General features: G+C 39.8%; 1 protein-coding gene across 1 annotated transcript in view; it reads right to left on the bottom strand.

Annotated features, from left to right (window-relative positions):
- necab1 (N-terminal EF-hand calcium binding protein 1) overlaps positions 1-26,026 on the bottom strand; it is a 96,544-nt gene that overhangs the window by 37,060 nt on the left and 33,458 nt on the right. Inside the window, exon 6 of the mRNA XM_060904052.1 lies at positions 5,329-5,465. Coding sequence (XP_060760035.1) covers positions 5,329-5,465 — 137 coding nt within the window. The remainder of the gene's footprint in view (positions 1-5,328; positions 5,466-26,026) is intronic.

Genomic DNA, 26,026 nt, shown 5'->3' with positions numbered 1-26,026 from the left:
GAAAATAATAATAATAACAATTGCCAATCTGAAATTATATATATTTCCCCCATCTACTGAAGATTAAAATGCAAAGTGTACATAATTGTTTTGCAGATGAAGTGACTGTTTTGTGTGGACTTATATTATCTTGGGTCAGTGTGGGAAAAAAAAAACAGACTCTACTATTGTAGATAATGTATGCTTATACAATATATGATGTATACAGTAGTTACTTTTAAAATCAATATCGTCAACTACACACAATGGAGCGACCTGGCACTCTGCCGCTAATCCCTTACAAAATCCTTTGCCCTGTTGCTTTTTTGGTGTCTGGCTAAGTTTTGGCTGAGCTCAAGTCCCAGCTCTAACAGTAACAGTTTGCCACTGCAATTTATATAGTTGGGCAGTTCTTGACATAATAGGGATTACTACAGTTGTGGTGTTGAATAGGGCTATTTACTGTGTTTTTATTATTTACTATTTACTGTTTGATCTCAAACACATTAAGAAGGCAAGAAATTGCACTAATTAACTTTTGACGAGGCACCTGTTAATTGAAAAGCATTCCAGGTGATGACCTCATGAAGCTTGTTAAAGTGCTGATGACATGTTTTTGACATCTTTGGCGATGTTTTATAACATAAAAAGTAATTCCCGATGATCCATATATTAATTCACGAAGGCGCCTATTTTACAAGTTATGATAAAAAACGCAGCTATCTGGGCAAATTTGACGGGGCTGCAGCACCCAGGAGACGAAAGAGGAGGAGGAGCTATATGATGTCAGCGAAAGAACCTTCCTCCTAACTTACCAGTTTGTTGTTGATGCGACAGGTGTTCAGTTTGTCATTATTATACATTATTATACATTATATATATTTATTTATTTATTATGCCTTCGCGTTGTGTTGCCGGCTTTTGCTCCAAAACCCACAAGGATGGGGTAAGTTTATTCAAGTTTCCCAGAGATCCCGAGCTGCATGCAAAGTGGGTGAAGCAAGTCAGGCGCACTCGTGACAAGTGGGAGCCCTCACCAACATCCGTCCTGTGCTCTGAACACTTCGATTTGGATTGTTTTGACACCCTTCCCAGCTTAAAAGAATCTCTTGGGTGTTCAGTTCAGCACAAACGTGTGCTGCTACCATCAGCAGTGCCTACACAGTGTTGCCAGATTGGGAGGTTTCCCTCCCAGTTGGGCAGTTTCAAGTGCATTTTGGTGGGTTTTGAACATATTTTGGGCTGGAAAACGTCAGCAGTATCTGGCTATAGAGGCCCTGAGCCCCGGCCAAGTTTGGGCTTCTGGTTCTGAGTAGCGGTGGCAATTCTCGGAACTGGTGCCAAATTTCGTGCGTTTTCGCCCATGGCAAGCACCCCGAAAATGGCCCAACAGCGGAGAAAAATAAAGAAGAAGACGGAAGAAGAATAATAATAGTGAACTCTTACAAGAACAATAGGGCCTTCGACAGATACTGCTGACGTTTTCCAGCCCAAAATATGTTCAAAACCCACCAAAATGCACTTGAAACCGCCCAACTGGGAGGGAAACCTCCCAATCTGGCAACAGTGCCAGTATTCCGGAGGGGGTCTACTAGTAGCTATGCCGGATCCAAAGACAGTCCTCCTGTCAGAACATGTGTTGTGAAACGACATAAGATAAAGGTACGTAGAGCTGTAGATTCTACATGATAATCATAAATGTAATCATAAAGTCGGCGTGATAGTCATGTATTTGCTTGTGAAAGCTTGCAGCTTTCATGTAACTGCCGCCTAGCAACGAGAGGCAAAGGGTAAAGAGGGTAGGCTATCATAGATTCTATTCGGAAGAGATCAGCACAATTCTAGACTCCCAGAAGAGGAAGAGCTAGCACTAGAGAGTTCACCGGCGTTTTCATGCGCCATTTCCATTGAGTAGAACCAGAGTAGAACAGCCAGTGAACCGCAGCATGTTCTTCCGCTGACGTCACAACATGGCCGCGAGCCACGGACCCAGTTTTCTTGCGCTGTGCAAATAAAAGTTGGATATTCGCGTAACAACAGCTTCTTTTCACGTAATTATAACATAAATCTAACATGTTTGCCATGTTGTATAGTTTATTTAAGAAATTGCATAGAGTCATGTTCGTGTCATCAGCCCTTTAAGATAATGGCAATAGTGTGAAAAGCGTCATCAGGGTAAACGCTGGCTATGCTGAAGAATCTAAAATATGAAACATTTTGTTTTTTAACACTTTTTTTTGTTTACCACATAATTCCATATCTGTTCCATATGTTATTTCATAGTTTTGATGTGTTCAGTATTGTTCTACAATGTAGAAAACAGTCAAAATACAGAAAAACCTATGAATGAGTAGGGGTGTCCAAACTTTTGACTGGTAGTGTAATTCAATCCTACACATATACACCATTCTTAACCATGCAATCATGTAGGTGTTGGACAAAATTGGTTCATTTTTAATCTGTTCCATCTAAAATTAGTTTTTCCCTCCAGCAACTGCGGCCTCCACATGACTCAGAGAAGTGAACATTACTGCAGCATCAGAACACATTATAGTAAGGTGATAAAACCTTATAATCAGCCATCCCACTCATATCACTGAGGGATCACAGCACACATCGTACATACTTTATATAAAATACACAGCATGCAGTGTGAAGAGTGGAAAATATTTCTAAATGAAACTAGTTGTGAACATGCTGTCTGACATGCACTTGAAAAGATGACATAATTATGAGTTATGTACTAAAGCAGCAAGGACCTCTTACGTCTCTTCTCAACCACAACATTGTTTTTTTCAATAGCATTCTAAGGCATGGTGTTATAGGAAATTATTATACATACAGGACACTTTTTCAATGGAATAAAAACATGTATTCTATTCTCTTCTAGCGAGTTTCATTCATTTGGTTTGATAGCATGCAATATTGTTAGCATATCGCTTATCCTACGTGTATTACATCACTCTACCCAATGGAGAATGAGTGTGCAGTATTGTTATGATATTGCACATTGTCAAGAAAACACGACATCACACGTTAGACAGCAAATATCCAATGAGAAACTTTTCTGCTGCTCATGTGCAGAATCATTTCTGTGTTCACCGGGAAAGAAAAAGACACACTGACATGGGTGCAAGTTTTCCGGCATGTGCCGGAAGCTCTGGTTTTTTTGGTTCTGAAAAAGTCATTTTTCCAAATCGTGTAAATCCATTGAGATTTTCCGGGGGGGTACGGGGTGGCCCTCTCGCTATCTCACTGTCAGCGTATTACCGGGTTACCGCGGTACAGTCTCTGCACGAGACAAATCTTTTCATCTCATCTTCGCCACAAACCTCATTCAATTTATACGCCGCTCACCGATGAGCGGTCCTGACTAGCCCCTTGTTTCACGGTGTTATACATGTGTGATATCATGTTTCATGCACGTAGCACGTTGTTCGACCAAATCAACACAGCTATTCCCATCAGTCGCCGTTTCTTTTGGTGCAAGTTAGAACAGTGCTTTTGATTGGCTCACTGTTAACTGCCATCCAATGAAACTTCAGCTTTTATAATAAGCCTTATTTCGCTTCCCTCCCTTGCGACAGATCCACGTGCTTTGCCTCTGGTTGCTGATCAAAATATGTCAAAATGAAGTTTTTATCGGAAGGCTCCAATACAAAAGAATTAGAAAAGACGTCTAGAAATAAATGGAGATGGGAATGGTTAAGCGAGTGTGACAAAAACGGTGACAAATGGGGAATATGGCTGAGAAAACCGGACGTCCCGGGAGTTGCGTATTGTGACTGCTGTTCAAAGACTATCAAGGTAGGTCTTGAAATAAGTTTGTTAGCTTTTTTATCATCTTTTCTAATGTGGTTGTTAGGTTGAAAACCCATTTGTAGTCAGTAATGGATTATAAAATATAGATATTTTTGTATATGGAAAAAGCTGAATCTTGTTATTTGCTAAAATCCAGGAGTTTCTGAGGACATCAAGACATGTGGCCCCTTATTTTAACTCAAGCTGTGTATATATTGTAAAAAAGGTATCACAGAAAAAGCATATTAAAAATGGTTGTTTCAACATTTAAATTAGTAGTTGCTAGATGTTTTGAAATATCAAGCCTTGTACTTGAAATATTGTTATTTCAGATGAATTGATGAAATGTATTAAACATTTGATGTGAATATGCAAATCATATAATTATTAATATTATAAATGTTTGCATGAGACAACCATTTTAACTTGCAATTTAAATTTTTTTTCGAGCCCTAAGGGGGGCTCACTCCCCTTTGTAACCCCCTCCAACCCCCCCTGCATGGCTACGCCATGCACGTCTGACTTTGTCAGACTTTTCAGGTTTTTGAAAATTTTATACTTGCACCTATGCACTGAACACCCAAAAGGCTACCAAGACTTCATTAGATATTCTTCACTCATATTTACAAGAGAAAAGCATACCAATGGACATCGAAAACCTGGAAAAGAGACATGTCGGAGATGTAAAACTTCCACACTAACGAGCGACTGTGACAATTTGTAAACAAACATGGCTGCCAAGTTTGCTTCATTAAATACAGATTTTGAGAGAATTTTGGCTGCCAGGTTGCGCCGTTGTGTGCAGTTGTTGGTTTTGATTTTAAAAGTAACTAAGTGAATTACACAGGGAAATGAATAATTAAGTCTGAGTGAAAAATACTGTAGCGAGTGTGCATGGAAGAAGAGTCTGGAGACAGAAATCTTAGTTTCTCAGTCATTAGCCTGTGCTACTTGCTCTCAATAGCACTGGCTTGACTGCTTTATTAGCATTCGCTAACACTACTGATGAACACTACACCGGCTGGAAGGTGACTTCACTGCCTCGCTAACAGCACCAAGTCGCGGGCAAGCTAGCAATGGCCTTCACTAACACTACTGATGAACGCTACACCGGCTGGAAGGTGACTGCACTGCCACGCTAAAGAGCGCCAATTCGAAGGCATTGGCCTTCGTGTATGCTGATATGAAGACTGCGTGTATGTATAATAATAATAATAATAATAATAATAATAATAATGGCTTTTTTCATGGTATATTAGATATATTCCATTCAGCTAGCATGATGTTGAACTCGTCTTCAACTCATTCAATATCATGTTAGCTGAATGGAATATATTTGATATACCACTGAACGCCAACCAATATTATTTAAATATTCACCTATAGTGTGGTATTACATTACATCACCCAAACCCGACCTCAACCCCACCCCGTAAATTACTTTTCAATAAGTGCCCATGTGTCATGCTTTACTCGTTACTTGTTATGAATATATGCAAACTGATGTGTTGTTGTTGCTGTACATTGAGTATAACCCTGAAATCTTGCCTTTCCTGCCGTGTCTGCTCAGCTGTGGTCTCCACGGCACATTCCAGCGAGCTCTGAAGAGAATGCAGCTGGCTCGTCGTCTCCTTCAGCAGAAACCGAGTCACAAACTGCTCCAAGTGTGTGGCCTCCTGGTAATCCTGTATATCAGAGGAAAGGTGTTTATAGTTTATAACTCCTCTCCACCAAAGTTCTCTCAATTACCATGGATGGCAAGATGGCAGGAAGTTGAAAAACTTATTAGATGACACTACTTATGTCAAATTCATTTTATCGGTGCTTGGGTATGTGTAGTTTCCTGGATTTCAGGCGTTTGTGGACTAGGTAAGGATTCACTTTAATTACACTCTTGGTAAAAGACGATTGTTTTGGCCATCATGTAGTCTTTTCTCAGAAATCAAATAAAGTCATGTATTTTTTAAAGAAAATGTATTGCTATTTGGAATGAGCTTTAAAAATTACAACTGTAACTTCAGCTCCATTTTTAACTTGTACACCAGTTCAAGAGCTGTGGGGTTTAAAAAAAAAAAAGTCCCAGAATTCTACAACCCCGATTCCAAAAAAGTTGGGACAAAGTACAAATTGTAAATAAAAACGGAATTCAATAATTTACAAATCTCCAAAACTGATATTGTATTCACAATAGAACATAGACAACATATCAAATGTCGAAAGTGAGACATTTTGAAATTTCATGCCAAATATTGGCTCATTTGAAATTTCATGACAGCAACACATCTCAAAAAAGTTGGGACAGGGGCAATAAGAGGCTGGAAAAGTTAAAGGTACAAAAAAGGAACAGCTGGAGGACCAAATTGCAACTCATTAGGTCAATTGGCAATAGGTCATTAACATGACCGGGTATAAAAAGAGCATCTTGGAGTGGCAGCGGCTCTCAGAAGTAAAGATGGGAAGAGGATCACCAATCCCCCTAATTCTGCGCCGACAAATAGTGGAGCAATATCAGAAAGGAGTTCGACAGTGTAAAATTGCAAAGAGTTCGAACATATCATTATCTACAGTGGGGTGGCATGGTGGTGTAGTGGTTAGCACTGTCGCCTCACAGCAAGAAGGTCCGGGTTCGAGCCCCGTGGCCGGCAAGGGCCTTTCTTTGCGGAGTTTGCATGTTCTCCCCATGTCCGCGTGGGTTTCCTCCAGGTGCTCCGGTTTCCCCCACAGTCCAAAGACATGCAGGTTAAGTTAACTGGTGACTCTAAATTGACCGTAGATGTGAATGTGAGTGTGAATGGTTGTCTGTGTTTATGTGTCAGCCCTGTGATGACCTGGTGACTTGTCCAGGGTGTACCCCGCCTTTCGCCCGTAGTGAGTTGGGATAGGCTCCAGCTTGCCTGCGACCCTGTAGAACAGGATAAAGCGGCTAGAGATAATGAGATGAGATGAGATCATCTACAGTGCATAATATCATCAAAAGATTCAGAGAATCTGGAAGAATCTCTGTGCGTAAGGGTCAAGGCTGGAAAACCATACTGGGTGCCCGTGATCTTCGGGCCCTTAGACGGCACTGCATCACATACAGGCATGCTTCTGTATTGGAAATCACAAAATGGGCTCAGGAATATTTCCAGAGAACATTATCTGTGAACACAATTCACCGTGCCATCCACCGGTGCCAGCTAAAACTCTATAGTTCAAAGAAGAAGCCATATCTAAACATGATCCAGAAGCGCAGATGTCTTCTCTGGGCCAAGGCTCATTTAAAATGGACTGTGGCAAAGTGGAAAACTGTTCTGTGGTCAGACGAATCAAAATTTGAAGTTCTTTATGGAAATCAGCGATGCCGTGTCATTCGGACTAAAGGGGAGAAGGACGACCCAAGTTGTTATCAGTGCTCAGTTCAGAAGCCTGCATCTCTGATGGTATGGGGTTGCATTAGTGCGTGTGGCATGGGCAGCTTACACATCTGGAAACACACCATCAATGCTGAAAGGTATATCCAGGTTCTAGAGCAACATATGCTCCCATCCTGATGACGTCTCTTTTAGGGAAGACCTTGCATTTTCCAACATGACAATGCCAAACCACATACTGCATCAATTACAGCATCATGGCTGCATAGAAGAAGGGTCCGGGTACTGAACTGGCCAGCCTGCAGTCCAGATCTTTCACCCATAGAAAACATTTGGCGCATCATAAAATGGAAGACACGACAAAAAAGACCTAAGACAGTTGAGCAACTAGAATCCTACATTAGACAAGAATGGGTTAACATTCCTATCCCTAAACTTGAGCAACTTGTCTCCTCAGTCCCCAGACGTTTACAGACTGTTGTAAAGAGAAAAGGGGATGTCTCACAGTGGTAAACATGGCCTTGTCCCAACTTTTTTGAGATGTGTTGTTGTCATGAAATTTAAAATCACCTAATTTTTCTCTTTAAATGATACATTTTCTCAGTTTAAACATTTGATATGTCATCTATGTTCTATTCTGAATAAAATATGGAATTTTGAAACTTCCACATCATTGCATTCCATTTTTATTTACAATTTGTACTTTGTCCCAACTTTTTTGGAATCGGGGTTGTACACTGTTTTAATAACCAGACTCAATTACACTCGCTTTCTGAAATAGGGATGAAGTGACTGACGGGGCTCTCGCTTTCTCTCTTTTTACTTTAATTCTAAATAAGTTTTCTAGAGCATTGATCTAACATGATTCCCACCAGTGTGCAGAATAATAGTGGAAATATGCACTGGCGCTAGAATGCAAGATGAAATTACCATAAACACCTGGTGCCAAGGCTCCAAGCCCCATGTGGATATTTCAATCAGGTATCTGATTGTGGAGGTGGAGGCTGTGCGCTCACCAAGGTCACGCATCAGGACTTTCAATTAAATAGATACGCAAGATCAAAACTGTGTCAAGAAGTGAACACTTGAACAACAAGGAGCTGTCTCGTAATGAATTTTCATTGGAGTTTGTCTCATGCCCAGGATGCTAAAAGTAGATCTCTAAAGCTCTGTATTATTTGCAGGCTGGGTTGCCTTGAATAACACCTTTGTCCTACCTACCACCCCCCACCCCCCAACTCCCCCGATGCCCCCAACCCTGACCCCCCCTCCCATTCCCCCCAACCAAAATAAATAAAATAATTAATTGGATTAAACACCCAAAAGCATGGCCCGTGACCCTGACAGATAATTGGTAGAAATAATGGATGGATGGATGGATGGATGGATGGATGGATGGATGGATGGATGGATGGATTAAAGACATAAAGAAATTAATTTTTTAATGAGTTGAGTGCAGCTGACATATGAATGAACATTTGAAACATACTTCTGTACTGTAAATAGTATATAAGTTCAGTACTTCCCAGCACAATTCTAAAATATTAAGTAATAAATGTGTCAAAAATATACATTTGTTCTTTTCTGCTGAAAGTCAAAGCCTGATCGCACTGAAATTACACTGTATAATGTTTTTTTTTCCCCAAGTGTGAATTTTAAATTGCTAATGAAAATAAATATTAATGAAATGTAAATGTGGGGCAGCACGATGGCACGGGCGCAGATAGAGGGGGGGACGGGGGGGATTCATCCCACCCAGATTTAAATTCACTTCGTTCGGTCCCCCCCACTTATAGGGAGGAAAAAACGTCTATGCTGTCTTTCTTTGCATAAGGCAAACCTCACGGAAAAATCAAAAGACTAATTACCATTCGGTTTATTGAGGTGCACAGCAGTGTATACATAGTTGCAACAACTCACATAAAACAAAACAAAGACTGATATTCGGTTGGTTGAGCTGCGCAGACTGCACAGGTTGCGAGCTCGAGCTTGGTTGCTATGGTAACCCACATCAAGCTTGACAGGCATATCGGGGTTAGGGTTGGTTTGCTGGCAGCTTTGTCCCCTTGTCCCCCCCAGTTCAAAAAACGTATCTGCGACCCTGCACGATGGTGTAGTGGTTAGCGCTGTCGCCTCACAGCAAGAAGGTCTGGGTTCGAGCCCCGTGGCCGGCGAGGGCCTTTCTGTGCGGAGTTTGCATGTTCTCCCTGTGTCCACATGGGTTTCCTCCGGGTGCTCCGGTTTCCCCCACAGTCCAAAGACATGCAGGTTAGGTTAACTGGTGACTCTAAATTGACCGTAGGTGTGAGTGTGAATGGTTCTATGTGTCAGCCCTGTGATGACCTGGCGACTTGTCCAGTGTGTACCCCGCCTTTCGCCTGTAGTCAGCTGGGATAGGCTCCAGCTTGCCTGCGACCCTGTAGAACAGGATAAAGCGGCTACAGATAATGAGATGAGATGTAAATGTGCTTTTCCAGTCTATTGGAATTTTAATAAAACTTTTAATAATTGCAAATACCTTGTCCCTAATTTTTTCATGCCAATACCAAAATAGAAACAAGCAAAAATAAAACCCCCACCTCTCTGACCAAAGCAATATTTTGCCATGGAGAAGTGTTAGACTTTTTTCTCCAAGTGGACCACAGGGTGAGTAAATGTCCTCAAACATATCTGAAGTCAGAAAATCTTGAGAGAAGTACTAAAATAACTGTCAAACAAAACTGGTAAAACTATCACAATTTCAGCCTTTTTTGGGGAGGCAGGGGGGTGACATTTTCCATCAGCAGAGTTACTCAGAGAAAAATCAGCCACCTGGCAAAACACATGACAAAAGCAACAAAGAAGATTTAAGTATATGAAAGAAGGATCTAAAAGCAGTAGGTTTTGCAATCTTTAGGTCCCAACAGAACAGTCAGAACTAAAACATACTGTATGGATGTAAATTTGATATATTCAGCTTTTGATGTTTTGCAATTTTAACACAAATTTAATTTCATTTGAAGAGAAAAGTTAAATTGCATCCATTATCTGTAGCTGCTTATCCTGTGCAGGGTCACAGGCAAGCTGGAGCCTATCCCAGCTGACTACGGGCGAAAGGCAGGGTACACCCTGGACAAGTCGCCAGGTCATCACAGGGCTGACACATAGACACAGACAACCATTCACACTCACATTCACACCTACGGTCAATTTAGAGTCACCAGTTAACCTAACCTGCATGTCTTTGGATTGTGGGGGAAACCGGAGCACCCGGAGGAAACCCACGCAGACACGGGGAGAACATGCAAACTCCACACAGAAAGGCCCTCGCTGGCCACGGGGCTCGAATCCAGAACCTTCTTCCTGTGAGGCGACAGCACTAACCACTACACCACTGTGCCACCCAAAAAGTTAAATTGATTTTAATAGTATTATATAAATTAAAGCCTAACAGAGAATAAAGAATATTATAAAATGATTTTGTAGCTAAATCATCATCCAAATATAGAGAACAATTAATATTTTAAAGGTGAGATTGCAAGAGTTTGAAACATTATTTTGTATAGTTACCTCCATCCAATTTGTTGGAGGAGGTTTTGTTTTTGCCTCTGTTTGTTTGTTTGTTTGTTTGTTTGTTTGTTTGTTTGTTTGTTTGTTTGTTTCCAACATAACTCAAAAAGTAGTGAACAGATTCTTATTAAATTTTGGGGAAGGTTAGTCATAGACCAAGGAAAATTTGATTAGATTTTGATGCAAAGCCAGATATGTCTGTGGATCCAGGATTTTTTTGTCTCTTCCCAACATATCTCCAAAAGTAGTGAACGGATTTGGATTAAATTTGGTGTCCAGCTTTAGTATTATCCTAGGTTCAAGTGATTTGATTTTGATATTGACAATACGTGGCTTGGTGGAGGTATGTGGTCTACTAGTTGATTGTGTTTTGACTGGTGGTTTTCCGTCATTGTCGGAGGTGCTGTAAAATTGTGAGAGTACGGTAAAAAATAAATGTTGTGTATGCTAAATCATTTTATAATTTTAAATGCTGCCCAACACAAAGCTGAAAACATAAGAATAAAAAAGGAATTTAGCACTTTCACATATGACCAGATAAATTTGTACTACTTAGAAGGAACATTTTATATTAAATTTGCATTAAAAAAAAATCCCAAGAACAAGCTTGGGATCCAGGATTTTTTTAAATTCTATTTTATTTCTGTTGTATAGTGTGTCTTTTTCTTTTCGCATGTCTGATAACTTGCTGCTATAACATAATTTCCCAGCTTGGGATCAATAACGTAAATCAATCTATCTATCTATCTATCTATCTATCTATCTATCTATCTATCTATCTATCTATCTATCTGCAACCACCCACAAAATTAAGGTTATAGATGATAAGCGATAGATAAGGTTATAGATAAGCCCAAAACCAAAGGACATCACAGAATTTTCCAAGAACCTGTCAATAAAACTGATAGGTTTTGATCTGTCTGTACTGTAGGAGGTCAAATTCACAAAGGAATGGAGATCTCTGCTACCTAAGAGATTCTGCTTCACGGATCGATCCGGAAGCAAACAGTCACTGACACAGACACAGCTGCTCAGAGATGTTTCTCAGTTTATTGTAGGACAAACATGAGTATATATTCACATTCAAGAGTGTGTTGTAGTGATGACGAAGCTAAATTATCTCTGCCTAAATTATCTCTGACCAAGCTGTTCACTGGCTTCCAGTAAGCTACAGAATTGACTTTAAAGCATTGCTGCTGGTGTATAAATCTCTAAATGGTACAGGGCCCAATTACCTCTCTGATATGTTGCAGCGGCCTAACCCAATCAGATCTACCAGATCGCAACAGAAAAATTTACTATTAAAACCAGTTGTTAAAACAAAGTGTGGTGAAGCAGCTTTTAGCTACTATGCAGTACATCTATGGAACCAACTGCCAGAGGACATCAAAAATGCTCCTGCTGTTGGCAGCTTCAAATCTAGGTTAAAGACCAAGCTGTTCTCAGATGCTTTCTGTTAAATAATTAATATTTTTACATTTTTTATAATCTTTACTTTCTCTGCATGTTTTAAATTTACTTTAATTTTATTCTATTTTATTCCGCTGGTTTCTTTTTCTTTTTCTCCTTTTTTCTTTTTAGCATTTTATTCTTATTATTTTCTTTTAATTCTTTTAATTCTTTTAATTAATTGTTTTAGATTAAAAATAAAATTATTTTATGTAATTTTATTTCTCTATTGTTTACTGTTTTTGTTTTTGCTTCTGTAAAGCACATTGAACTGCCATTGTGCATGAAATGTGCTATATAAATAAACTTGCCTTGCCTTGCCTTGCCGGACAAGGCAATGTAAATGAGTGATGTAACATTACATCACTCATTAGGATCACTTTATGAAAGAAGAAAGACATTACTGGTCAAAGTAACCTCGTTAAGTGGAGCGCAGATGTGCGAGCGAAGATAAATCTCAAGATTTTAACTCACCAAAACAAGTAGCAATCAGAACAGCCTGTACATCTCTATCAAAAACAGTTGCCAAATATTTGCTAAGATTAATGTTAATGCATGATATTGGCCCAGAGCTACAGCATATAATCAAATCTCTACTCATTTCATTCTTTGTTTTACAGTCTCGCATCTAAACTAAATACCACAGACAATTGTGACAGACATTTACCCTCCTGCATGTTTTGAGAGATGAGATCAAAGCTGAATGAATGTGTTTTGTGGAGACAGAGACAGAAAGATGACCTTTAAGAGGCCAGCTGTGAGACCCAGCAGCCCAGACCTCTATCACCTGCAGCCATTTTCATCAACAGAACGCATCATCTCCCCCATAGTTCTGTGTTCGGCCAGCATTTTCTACAAAGCAGCTCACTGGAAGATGACTATTCCCACTTTTTTTTTTAATTGGATAGTACCTTGTAGAGCCTCATCAGTTATGGCTGCTCAGGAGAGGGTCAGACACAAAAAATAATAGTCTTTTTTTTTATAATAATGACGTTTGATTTTATTCCAGGGCTTTGAAAATACATGATCACTTCGTGTTTGGTGTAGAAACCCAATGGTGATAACGTAACTCAATTCATTCACATGGAAACAAAGAACACAGTTGAATTAAGTGAATTTTGAACGCTTTATGTGTGTATGTGTAACGTGTAAGAACTCCATGAACTTATTTTTTACTAATGTGCAAGAGGCATCTTTGCTAGGTAGCTGACGATGTAGCAAGGAACATGGAGGAATTGACACGAGCCAGCTAGCTAGCTAACAAACCTAGCAAACTACTGAAACCTGAACAGCGTTTGGCTGCACAGACAGCTAACATTACCGTTCTCTATTTATTATTGATCATTAAAGTTGTGTTCATTTCAGCATAGCTCAACTGGTTAGTTCATATAATTGTTTGAAAATGCATTCCTCAGGACTACGTTACCCATCAGCCCCTGTACTTGGCCACATGTCTCACTGATCATCCTCACCTGTGTCTCTTTGTGTCCAGTTATGCATCCTGTTTAAGGTCTGTGAGTTCTGTGTGTCTTCGGTTTGCGTTTGTCTATACTCACTGTTGTATGTCGTGTGTCAATCATGCTAAAGTCCATTCTTTATCTCAAATTCATGTTCATGCTCATGGCTTTTGTTTTGGTGAAGTGTTTGTGCTTTAATTTATTTCATTAAAAATCTCCACTTGCATCTGTCTTAACCTACTTTCGTGACACAAATATAAAATATTTAATGATTAGTTGTGTCAAATGTAGTCATTTTTTTTTAAACGGTCATTTGTGAAGTAATTAATCAAGTAGTTTTTCCAGTTTTTCACCAAATAATAATAATAATAATAATAATAATAATAATTATTATTATTATTATTATTATTATTATTATTATTATTTACCCAATCACTACTTATTACTTATTACTAAAGGAGCAGTACTTTTTCTCAAGTCAGTGTGTTGTGTACTCTTTCCACCAGTGATTATATTTTTATTTATTATACAGGTAGTCGTCGACTTACGACTGCGTTTGGTTACGACTGACCGGTCGTAAACCGATCTGGTCGTAAGTCGGCCTATGTTAAATGAACGTAAGTATATTGTGATGTTGTAATCATCTTAAAGTCTTATCAACATTTTATTTCATAACCATGGCTCATTATTTGGTTTAAGTCAAACACTGCATACGACACTGCGTACAGTACAATTCGTTTAATATGTGCAAAACAAAAAATACGAAATACAGGTGTGAAAAATAGAAAACATTTTAGTTTGAAACATACCAAAATACAAATGTAAAACATAGCAAAATACAAAATTTAGTGACCGCTGGCATCACTGGTGCTTGGCTGTGGGTCGTCTACGTCATCATCAGCTGTTGCAGCGCTCGGGCTGGCGGGAGCATTTGCTCGTTTCATAAACCAGGAGCTGGGGTGGAATCTGTATGACGGAGTGCGTGAGGGAGCGCAAGAGAGACTGCGCATGTGCCTGGAGCTGGGGCGGAAACTGTATGACGGAGTGCGCGAGGGAGCGCGAGAGAGACTGTGCATGTGCCTGGAGCTGGGGCGGAAACTGGATGACGGAGTGCGCGAGTGAGCGCAAGAGACACTGTGCATGTGCCTGGAGCTGGGGCAGAAACTGTTGTACACGGTGAGAGGCGTTGCCGGGAGCTGGGGCGGAAACTGTCGTATGCTCAGCTAGCTCAGCTGGGAAACACTTGCCAGTCATAACCAGACGGTCGTAAAGTCGATCGGTCGTAAGTCGCATAGGTCGTAAGTCGACGACTACCTGTATAGACACGAGTGTTTTACTGGGAAATACACCACTCATATTTTTTCATACGAACTACATCCAGGACATTGAGTAACATATTTTTCAATATCTTCACTCATAAGGCTCATAATCAATTAATTGTTTTGATAAATTTGGGTACTTTTTGTTTGTAAATGTGTCTATATAATAAACAGAAAATCACACGTTGGATTGAAGATATGAAGTTTATCTTCTTGTGTTGAAAAACTCACATTTTTCATCTGAAATACATCGTGGGTCTGAGTGACATATTTAAATAATATTGGCTGGCGTTGAGTGGTATATCAGATATATTCCATTCAGCTAGCATGATACTGAATGAGTCGAAGATGAGTTTGATATCATGCTAGCTGAATGGAATGTATCTGATAGACCACGAAAAAAAAGCCAGCCAATGTTGTTATTACGATACATACACACTCACTTTTCCAGTTTTTCGATCTCCGTTAGTATGTTTTTCTCTTGTAAACAGAGGGGAACCATCAGAGCCTTCTAGGAGTTCAGAGAAGGCCCAAATATATCAGCATTTCAAATGTTATATTTAATTTCTTTCATTCTTTAATTTCTTTCATTCTTTCATTGCAACCCCGATTCCAAAAAAGTTGGGACAAAGTACAAATTGTAAATAAAAATGGAATGCAATAATTTACAAATCTCAAAAACTGATATTGTATTCACAATAGAACATAGACAACATATCAAATGTCGAAAGTGAGATATTTTGAAATTTCATGCCAAATACTGGCTCATTTGAAATTTCATGACAGCAACACATCTCAAAACAGTTGGGACAGGGGCAATAAGAGGCTGGAACAGTTAAAGGTAAAAAAAAGGAACAGCTGGAGGACCAAATTGCAACTCATTAGGTCAATTAGCAATAGGTCATTAACATGACTGGGTATAAAAAGAGCATCTTGGAGTGGCAGCGGCTCTCAGAAGTAAAGATGGGAAGAGGATCACCAATCCCCCTAATTCTGCGCCGACAAATGGTGGAGCAATATCAGAAAGGAGTTCGACAGTGTAAAATTGCAAAGAGTTTGAACATATCATCATCTACAGTGCATAATATCATCAAAAGGTTCAGAGAATCTGGAAGAATCTCTGTGTGTAAGGGTCAAGGCCGGAAAACCATACTGGGTGCCCGTGATCTTCGGGCCCTTAGACGGCACTGCATCACATACAGGCATGCTTCTGTATTGGAAATCACAAAATGGGCTCAGGAATATTTCCAGAGAACATTATCTGTGAACACAATTCACCGTGCCATCCGCCGGTGCCAGCTAAAACTCTATAGTTCAAAGAAGAAGCCATATCTAAACACGATCCAGAAGCGCAGACGTCTACTCTGGGCCAAGGCTCATTTAAAATGGACTATGGCAAAGTGGAAAACTGTTCTGTGGTCAGACGAATCAAAATTTGAAGTTCTTTATGGAAATCTGGGACGCCGTGTCATTCGGACTAAAGAGGAGAAGGACGACCCAAGTTGTTATCAGCGCTCAGTTCAGAAGCCTGCATCTCTGATGGTATGGGGTTGCATTAGTGCGTGTGGCATGGGCAGCTTACACATCTGGAAAGACACCATCAATGCTGAAAGGTATATCCAGGTTCTAGAGCAACATATGCTCCGATCCAGACGACGTCTCTTTCAGGGAAGACCTTGCATTTTCCAACATGACAATGTCAAACCACACACTGCATCAATTACAGCATCATGGCTGCGTAGAAGAAGGGTCCGGGTACTGAACTGGCCAGCCTGCAGTCCAGATCTTTCACCCATAGAAAACATTTGGCGCATCATAAAACGGAAGATACGACAAAAAAGACCTAAGACAGTTGAGCAACTAGAATCCTACATTAGACAAGAATGGGTTAACATTCCTATCCCTAAACTTGAGCAACTTGTCTCCTCCGTCCCCAGACGTTTACAGACTGTTGTAAAGAGAAAAGGGGATGTCTCACAGTGGTAAACATGGCCTTGTCCCAACTTTTTTGAGATGTGTTGTTGTCATGAAATTTAAAATCACCTAATTTTTCTCTTTAAATGATACATTTTCTCAGTTTAAATATTTGATATGTCATCTATGTTCTATTCTGAATAAAATATGGAATTTTGACACTTCCACATCATTGCATTCAGTTTTTATTTACAATTTGTACTTTGTCCCAACTTTTTTGGAATTGGGGTTGTATAATTATTCTCTTCAAATTCTAATTTGGCCTCATTTTCTATCAAATTTGCTTCAGAAATGAAAGGATTACTATCCTGAAAACAGTAAAATCGAAAAATTTTTTGTTTGTTTGTTGTCTCTAGGTGTGAAGAGTTTAGAGCTGCCTCGCTCACTGGTTAAGACTTCATTGCCGGGACAGAAAGCCATGACAGTGTATGTTTATGTAGGTTGTGACAGATGAATTAACCAATCAGATTTTGATTTATAGTGGGAGGAACCAAAAATTTATCACCCTTGACCTTCTCAAAGGCCAACGCAAGCTTAATCGTGAGTCACAGTGAAGTCACCTTCCAGCTGATGTAGCGTTCATCAGTAGTGTTAGCAAATGCTAATAAAGGGGTCAAGCCAGTGCTATCGAGAGCAAGTAGCACAGGCTAACAACCGAGAAACTAAGATTTCTGTCTCCAGACTCTTCTTCCATACACACTTGCTTCAGTATTTTTCACTCAGACTTAATTATTCATTTCCCTGTGTAATTCACTTAGTTACTTCTAAAATCAACATCGACAACTACACACAATGGAGCGACCTAGAACTCTGCCGCTAATCCCTTGCAAAATCCTTTGCCCTGTTGCATTTTTTGGTGTGTCTGGCTAAGTTCTGGCTGAGCTGAAGTCCCAGCTCTAATAGTAATGGTTTGCCACTGACATACACACTCTCTTTTCCAGTTTTCAATGTCCATTGGTATGTTTTTCTCTTGTAAATATGTGTGAAGCATATCTAATGAAGTTTTGGTAGCCTTTCAACGCGTCTTTCTCTTTCCCGGCAAACAAAGAAATGCTTCTGTGCATGCACAGCAGAAAACTTTCTCATTGAATATTCACATCAGTTCCGACGTGTGACGTCATGTTGTCTTGACAACCATGCAATATCGGAAACCACATTGCACGCTCATTCTCTTTTGGGTAGAGTAACATAATACACGTAGGATAAGCGATATGCTAACAATATTGCATGCTATCAAACCAAATGAATGAAACTCGCAGGAAGGGAATAGAACACGTTTTTATTCCATTGAAAAAATGTCCTGTATGTATAATAATTCCTGATATTTCACTCTGATGATGTCACTCCCAGTGTTTTCCCGCTGACTAGCCGCGCATTGTCAAAATGGTGAACCGGTTCAAAATTAAAATTCTTCTGATTAGCTTGTGGATTTTTTTGTGGATGTGTCTATATACAACCCCGATTCCAAAAAAGTTGGGACAAAGTACAAATTGTAAATAAAAACGGAATGCAATAATTTACAAATCTCAAAAACTGATATTGTATTCACAATAGAACATAGACAACATATCAAATGTCGAAAGTGAGACATTTTGTAATTTCATGCCAAATATTGGCTCATTTGAAATTTCATGACAGCAACACATCTCAAAAAAGTTGGGATGGGGCAATAAGAGGCTGGAAAAGTTAAAGGTACAAAAAAGGAATAGCTGGAGGACCAAATTGCAACTCATTAGGTCAATTAGCAATAGGTCATTAACATGACTGGGTATAAAAAGAGCATCTTGGAGTGGCAGCGGCTCTCAGAAGTAAAGATGGGAAAAGGATCACCAATCCCCCTAATTCTGCACCAACAAATAGTGGAGCAATATCAGAAAGGAGTTCGACAGTGTAAAATTGCAAAGAGTTTGAACATATCATCATCTACAGTGCATAATATCATCAAAAGGTTCAGAGAATCTGGAAGAATCTCTGTGTGTAAGGGTCAAGGCCGGAAAACCATACTGGGTGCCCGTGATCTTCGGGCCCTTAGACAGCACTACATCACATACAGGCATGCTTCTGTATTGGAAATCACAAAATGGGCTCAGGAATATTTCCAGAGAACATTATCTGTGAACACAATTCACCGTGCCATCCACCGGTGCCAGCTAAAACTCTATAGTTCAAAGAAGAAGCCGTATCTAAACATGATCCAGAAGCGCAGACGTCTTCTCTGGGCCAAGGCTCATTTAAAATGGACTGCGGCAAAGTGGAAAACTTTTCTGTGGTCAGGCGAATCAAAATTTGAAGTTCTTTATGGAAATCAGGGACGCCGTGTCATTCGGACTAAAGAGGAGAAGAACGACCCAAGTTGTTATCAGCGCTCAGTTCAGAAGCCTGCATCTCTGATGGTATGGGGTTGCATTAGTGCGTGTGGCATGGGCAGCTTACACATCTGGAAAGACACCATCAATGCTGAAAGGTATATCCAGGTTCTAGAGCAACATATGCTCCCATCCAGACGACGTCTCTTTCAGGGAAGACCTTGCATTTTCCAACATGACAATGCCAAACCACATACTGCATCAATTACAGCATCATGGCTGCGTAGAAGAAGGGTCCGGGTACTGAACTGGCCAGCCTGCAGTCCAGATCTTTCACCCATAGAAAACATTTGGTGCATCATAAAACGGAAGATACGACAAAAAAGACCTAAGACAGTTGAGCAACTAGAATCCTACATTAGACAATAATGGGTTAACATTCCTATCCCTAAACTTGAGCAACTTGTCTCCTCAGTCCCCAGACGTTTACAGACTGTTGTAAAGAGAAAAGGGGATGTCTCACAGTGGTAAACATGGCCTTGTCCCAACTTTTTTGAGATGTGTTGTCATGAAATTTAAAATCACCTAATTTTTCTCTTTAAATGATACATTTTCACAGTTTAAACATTTGATCTGTCATCTATGTTCTATTCTGAATAAAATATGGAATTTTGAAACTTCCACATCATTGCACTCTGTTTTTATTTACAATTTGTACTTTGTCCCAACTTTTTTGGAATCGGGGTTGTAATATAAAGAACGTTACACAGTGGCACAAAGATATGAAGTTTATCTTCTCATGTTGAAAAATATTTCACTCGTTTGCTTCACTCACTCATGATATATACATTCGAAGATAAACTTAATATCTTCACGTGAGTGTATAATATCTTGTATATATTAATCTTTGTTTCACACGTCACAGTTAACTCATTCAAACTCTCTTCACCACAGTTCAGACTGAGATGTTTAGCTCCAGCTCACAATTTTCTCATCAGTTTCCTAAATGGCTGAATCATCTGCTACTGTAATATTGCTCTTGTCTCTCTTTGTCCAGAGAGCCTCCCCTACTGAGCCATGACTCAATCAGCACTACATTGTAACAATCTCCTGTAATAACTTGTGATTATTGGTAGATAAATATCCTTCATGACCTGCTGATGCATGGGCATGAGAGGCACGGAAACCTGTTTTTAACATAATCAGCTCAGAAGGTGAACTATGACTCATTTCATGGACAGTGAAGATCATTTGCAATTGTTGATTATACATTCCTTGTAGTAGGAGAAAACTGCACTTGTTCCTCAGGGGGTTGTCTACTGAGCAATGATCATGTCAGTGTTTCCCACATATCCTCCACTGTCTGTAATTTCTGTATCTCTGTGTATAATTTAATTGTAGATATTGCTATAGTTTGAAGTGATTCTTTTCAATACACTCGCCTAGCATACGGAAGATGAGGGGTGGGTTTTTATCCCCTACTGGCCAAAAGGCCCGAAGGGGGATTATGTCGTGGTGATGTCCATCCGTCCATCCGTCCTGAGAAGGGTACTCACCTTCTGAAATCAACTCCTCTCACAATTTTTGGAGGAATTTCATGAAACTTGGCAGGATTTTTTGTTATATGTCAGTAATGTGCATATTGCATTTTCATTCAATTCGGTCACATTTTACCAGAGTTATGGTAGAGTTGCCAGCGGGGGATATTGTACTCTGAGCACTCTTGCTTGTCTTTTGCTCTCTAACCTCACAACATGATGCTAAAATGTCACTCCAGTTACAGCGTGAACAAAGCGTGTTAATATCTAGTATTTGTCATGAACATTTGCTGTTTCATTTCCTTTTTTACTCGCTGCTTATTCAACTAAAATAAACACTCATGATTAATGTCACACCTAGATCTTATGTGTTACACTGTGATTCTGAGCCTTGGAATCATGTGTCCTTGTTCTTTTCTTGTCTAATACTACAAATCTAATACATATTAATGATTTTTGTTTGTTTGTTTGTTTGTTTGTTTGTTTGTTTGTTTGTTTGTTTGTTTGTTTGTTTGTTTGTTTGTTTGTTTGTTTTGCCTTGACCAGTGTTGTAGTTGAGTCACTAAACCTCGAGTCCGAGTCCAGTATTGAGTCCCCAATGTTCAAGTCTGAGTCAAGTCCAAGTCATTAAAAAAAGAGTCGAGTCCGAGTCGAGTCCACTAGTGATCTGAGTCGAGTCCGAGAACAAGACTCCAACCGCACCATTTGATGTTGGCTGTTTCAGCGCCATTAACATTAGTTTGTTCCTGAGCATGATGTATGAACAGGTGAATGTGCTTCTCTTTATCAGGGAGTGTGAAGTATTCTGTCAGAGATGGTTGGGAGACGGATGTAAGTGCAGAAGGTGTGTTTATTAATACAAGTGAAGACAGTAAACAATCCAGAATGGCAGGCAAAATCGTAAAACAGTGAAACAGGCAACAGGTCAAGCGAGGCACAAACAGGCTATCATAGACTCGGCAGAATCAAAAACAAGAAACAGGAAATCAGGGATCAGGAACCCAAACAAGGAAATAAGGCTCAGTAATGTGTCAGCAACGCAACTCAATACTTTGCAAAGTAAGTGTGTTTTCACAGTTTTTATATCGGCACGCTGTTTGCGTTTTAATCCTGTACAGGTGCGAGTCGTTTACGGCGCGCGTGCAAGTCCGCTTGGCGCATGCACTGTCTGGAGCGGGCCGAAGAATCTATCTGATGTACGCGCCAAGGCGCGCAGGTGTGACACTCTTGCACGAAATTAGTACAAAAATTAATGTAGATATAAATATCCTATGCCAAATTATTATGGCATGTTACAAAAAATCAAGAAAAATCTGAGTCTTCGTCTCCATTTTCCGAGTCCTAATGCAATTAATGCACAAGTCCAAGTCCAAGTCATCAGTGCTCAAGTCCAAGTCGAGTCACGAGTCCTTAAAATTAGGGCATGAATCGGACTCAAGTCCGAGTCCTGGACTCAAGTACTACAAACCTGAGCTTAACCCATTGCCTTGCCTGCGCCTTGACCTCTATTCCACATTATAACGGCTAGCACTGGAACAGTGAAAAGACTATGCATAATTATATTCAGTTGCCTTTGAATTGCAATTAATAGATCATCTATAGATAGTATTTTATCATTCAGAAATGTTATCAACAAAATATTAACCCCTTAAACTCCAGAGATATGTCAGCAGGTCCAGAATTAGATTCCTCCCCCTCATTCTCATGTTTTTTTCCTATGATTTTAACTGTAGTTACTTAATAATATGCTTTAGTGTGAATAACTGGATAATAATTTGAGACTTGGTGTAACATTCATTCATTTTCTGTACTGTTTATCCATTGCAGGTCACAGGAGCCAATCCCAGCTCACGTTGGGTGAGAGGCAGGGTACACCCTAGACAGGTCAATCTATCACAGGGCTAATACAGAGAGACAGCCTAATCCTTTGGTTAGAAACCAGAGCACATGGAGTAAACCCATGCAGGCACAATGAGAACATGCAAACTCCACATAGTCAACCAGCAGGTTCAAACCTGTTTGCTTTGAGGCAACAGTGCTCACTATTGCACCACCATGCCACCACTTGGACATTAAGGTCTTAACATGCAAGTGTTTCAAATTACATTACCAGGTCTAGGGAATTGAACCAGCAACCTTTTGGTCCCAAAGCCACTTCTCTAATCATTAGACCATGGCTTTTACAGGCAAAATTGTTTCTTCAGTCTCTTCTCTTGATCATTTACAGCATTTAAGATTTGTTGCATTTCTTATCTCTGTACTATCAAAAAGTTATTTTCTGTTTCTTCCTGAAATTCACAGTATTTTGACAAAATGAACGTGGACTGAGAGAATTACTGCACTATTGCTATGTGTTTATTTCATTTACTTATATACAGTATACAATATATTCTTATCCTACACTCTCAGAAAATGAAGTGCATTATTCTACCTTTAGGGGTATAACAGCTTGTCACTGGGGCAGAACCTTCTAAGGTATTTATTTGTACCCTTTATATACTGCTTGGGAACATATATGTACTGTTTTGGCCCTAAAGCACATACACTCTTGCCCCTTTTCCACCAAAGCAGTTCCAGGGCTGGTTCGGGGCCAGTGCTTAGTTTGGAACCGGGTTTTCTGTTTCCACTGACAAAGAACTGGCTCTGGGGCCAGAAAAAACGGTTCCAGGCTAGCACCAGCTCTTTGCTGGCCCAGAGGAAAGAACCGCTTACGTCAGTGGGGGGGGCGGAGTTGTTAAGACCAACAACAATAACAAGACCGCGAAAGATCGCCATTTTTAAGCGACGAGAAGCAGCAGCTGTACAAACGCGAAGTCATCCATTATTATTATTGTTGTTGTTGTTGTTGCTGCTGCTTCTTCTGCATTGTTTTTGCTTCGATATTTGTGCCAAGGTTTATGCAAATGTAGCGATGTAACTGACGTATACAGTGACGTAACTGATGTATACAGCGACGTAATGACGTGGCTTCCCTTAGCACCGCGAGCTATGGAAAAGTAAACTGGTTCTCAGCTGGCTCGCAAGTTGAACGAGTTGTGAACCAGCACCAGCACTGGCCCCGAACCAGCCCTGGAACTGATTTGGTGGAAAAGGGGTAACAGTTACCTTGATGTCCAGTAATGAGCCCTAGGGGGTGCATGAGTGTAGATTGTACCTTGGGGGACAGAAATGGACTCCTGCTGTACCCTTATTTCTGATAGTGTATCGTGCTCTTGCATTCTGTTTGATCAGAATATGTTGGTTCATCTTCCATAACAGCAGCTACTGTTATTGTTCCTAGAGTAAGAACTTGCAAATGGACTTGTATGGTGGACACTCAGCAAAAACATATTTAACTCTAAATGGCACTCAATAGACTACATACCTCCACCATGGCACATATTATCAACATCAAAATCAAATCACTTGAACCTGGGATAATACTAAAACTGTACACCAAATTTCATCAAAATCTGTTCACTACTTTTTGAGTTACATTGGGAACAGACAAAAAAAATCCTGGATCCATATACATATGTGGATTTGCATCAAAATCTAATCAATTGTTCCTTGGCACATGGCTCACCTTTCCTCAAAATTTCATCAAAATCTGTTCACTACTTTTTGAGTTACATTGGAAACAGATAAACAAATAAACAAACAAATGGAGGTGAAAACATAACCTCCTCCAACAAAGTTGGTGGAGGTAAAAATAGGTGTAATTCTTGATATGGTGAAAAGATGTTTATTAAGCATTTTTAGAAGGAGTCTTCCATGTCAGCGCTTTGCAACAGTCAGGTGTAAAGCTATAAAGGTAAGGCTAGTGAGTGAACTACTGTTTATAGCTACTATAGTGTAAATAATAACAGGAATTAACTTGTTGTAAGGACGTTCCACGATACTAAATGTAGCAATTAATGGATAAAAAGTCTTAAATGTCGTTGTGGGAACTTTGCCAGAGATACCAGCCGGACCCAAGGTTTGAAGGACTTGATGCAAGAACACTAAAATAGACATCTTGTTTATATGCCTGCCATTAGGAGTCCATTTCTGTCTCCCAAGGCGCAATCTACAGTATACTAATGAACCCCCTAGGGCTTATTATTGGACCTCAAGGTAACTAATGTGTACTTTTTTAGGGCCAAAAAGGTATACATATGTTCCCAATCAGTATATGTTTGTTTTATCTGTAATCGCTTATCCCATGCGGGGTTGCAGAGGGCAAGCTGGAGCCTATCCCAGCTGACCATGGGTGAGAGGCAGGGTACACCCTGAACAAGTCGCGAGCTCATCACAGGGCTGACACACACAACCATTCACAGTCAATTTAGAGCCAACGATTAACCTAACCTGCATATCTTTGAACTGTGGGAGGAAACCCACACAAACACGGGGAGAACATGCAAACTCCACACAGAAAAGGCCCTCGTCGGCCGCTGGATTTGAACCCAGAACCTTCTTGCTGTGAGGCGACAATGCTAAGCACTACACCACCATGCTGCCCCCAATCAGTACATAAAGGGTACAAATAAGTACTTTAGATGTTACTGCTCCAGCGACAAACTGTCATACCCCTAAAGCTACAATAATGTACTTTATTTTCTGAGAGTGTATGTGTTATATCATTAAAATTGCTCCCAGAGGCATAGTGCTTACAAAAAAGTACTTGTTCACTATATGCTAATTAAGACATATTATCCATACAAGAGAGAGCATACATCCATCATTCGATGGACAAATAAACTATATATATATATATATATATATATATATATATATATATATATATATATATATATATATATATATATATCAGACCTGAGTCACTACAGTGAAATGACAAAGGCCTTGTCTTTCAGGCTCATGACTCTGACTCACTGCCTGAGACATGGACGTGTATTAAATGTCAGATCTGCAGGGCCTGGGGTAATGTTCTGCAAATCTGTTATCTTAATAGAGCCATAACTGAACACAGCTAAGTGCCATTAAGGTGATTAAAGTGTACACTTCATTCCTAAGTACTGCTATAACAGCTAGACGGGCCTTTCATCATGCAGCCTTGGATAAGGACAGTTTCAGTCATGAGGATGCGTACAAGAGCATCATCAAGCGTGGAAATAAACACAAAAAGGTATCAAAGGAGAAGATCGTGTTATATAGGCTCATGTTTAGAAGGAGGAGTGATTGATGGTTTGTTGGTCGGTTAATCAGATGTTTGTAATGAACTGCTCACACACGTGTGCTATTATGTATATTATAATAAGGTCTTTAATGTTACACAACATGCATCCCATAAAATACAGGATAATTAAAAAATGAATT

The sequence above is a fragment of the Neoarius graeffei genome, chromosome 22 (genome assembly GCF_027579695.1).
Source record: "Neoarius graeffei isolate fNeoGra1 chromosome 22, fNeoGra1.pri, whole genome shotgun sequence".
In the NCBI taxonomy this organism is placed as follows: Eukaryota; Metazoa; Chordata; class Actinopteri; order Siluriformes; family Ariidae; genus Neoarius; species Neoarius graeffei.
Note: the sequence above shows the minus strand (reverse complement) of the source record. Positions and strands in the feature narration are given on the sequence as shown.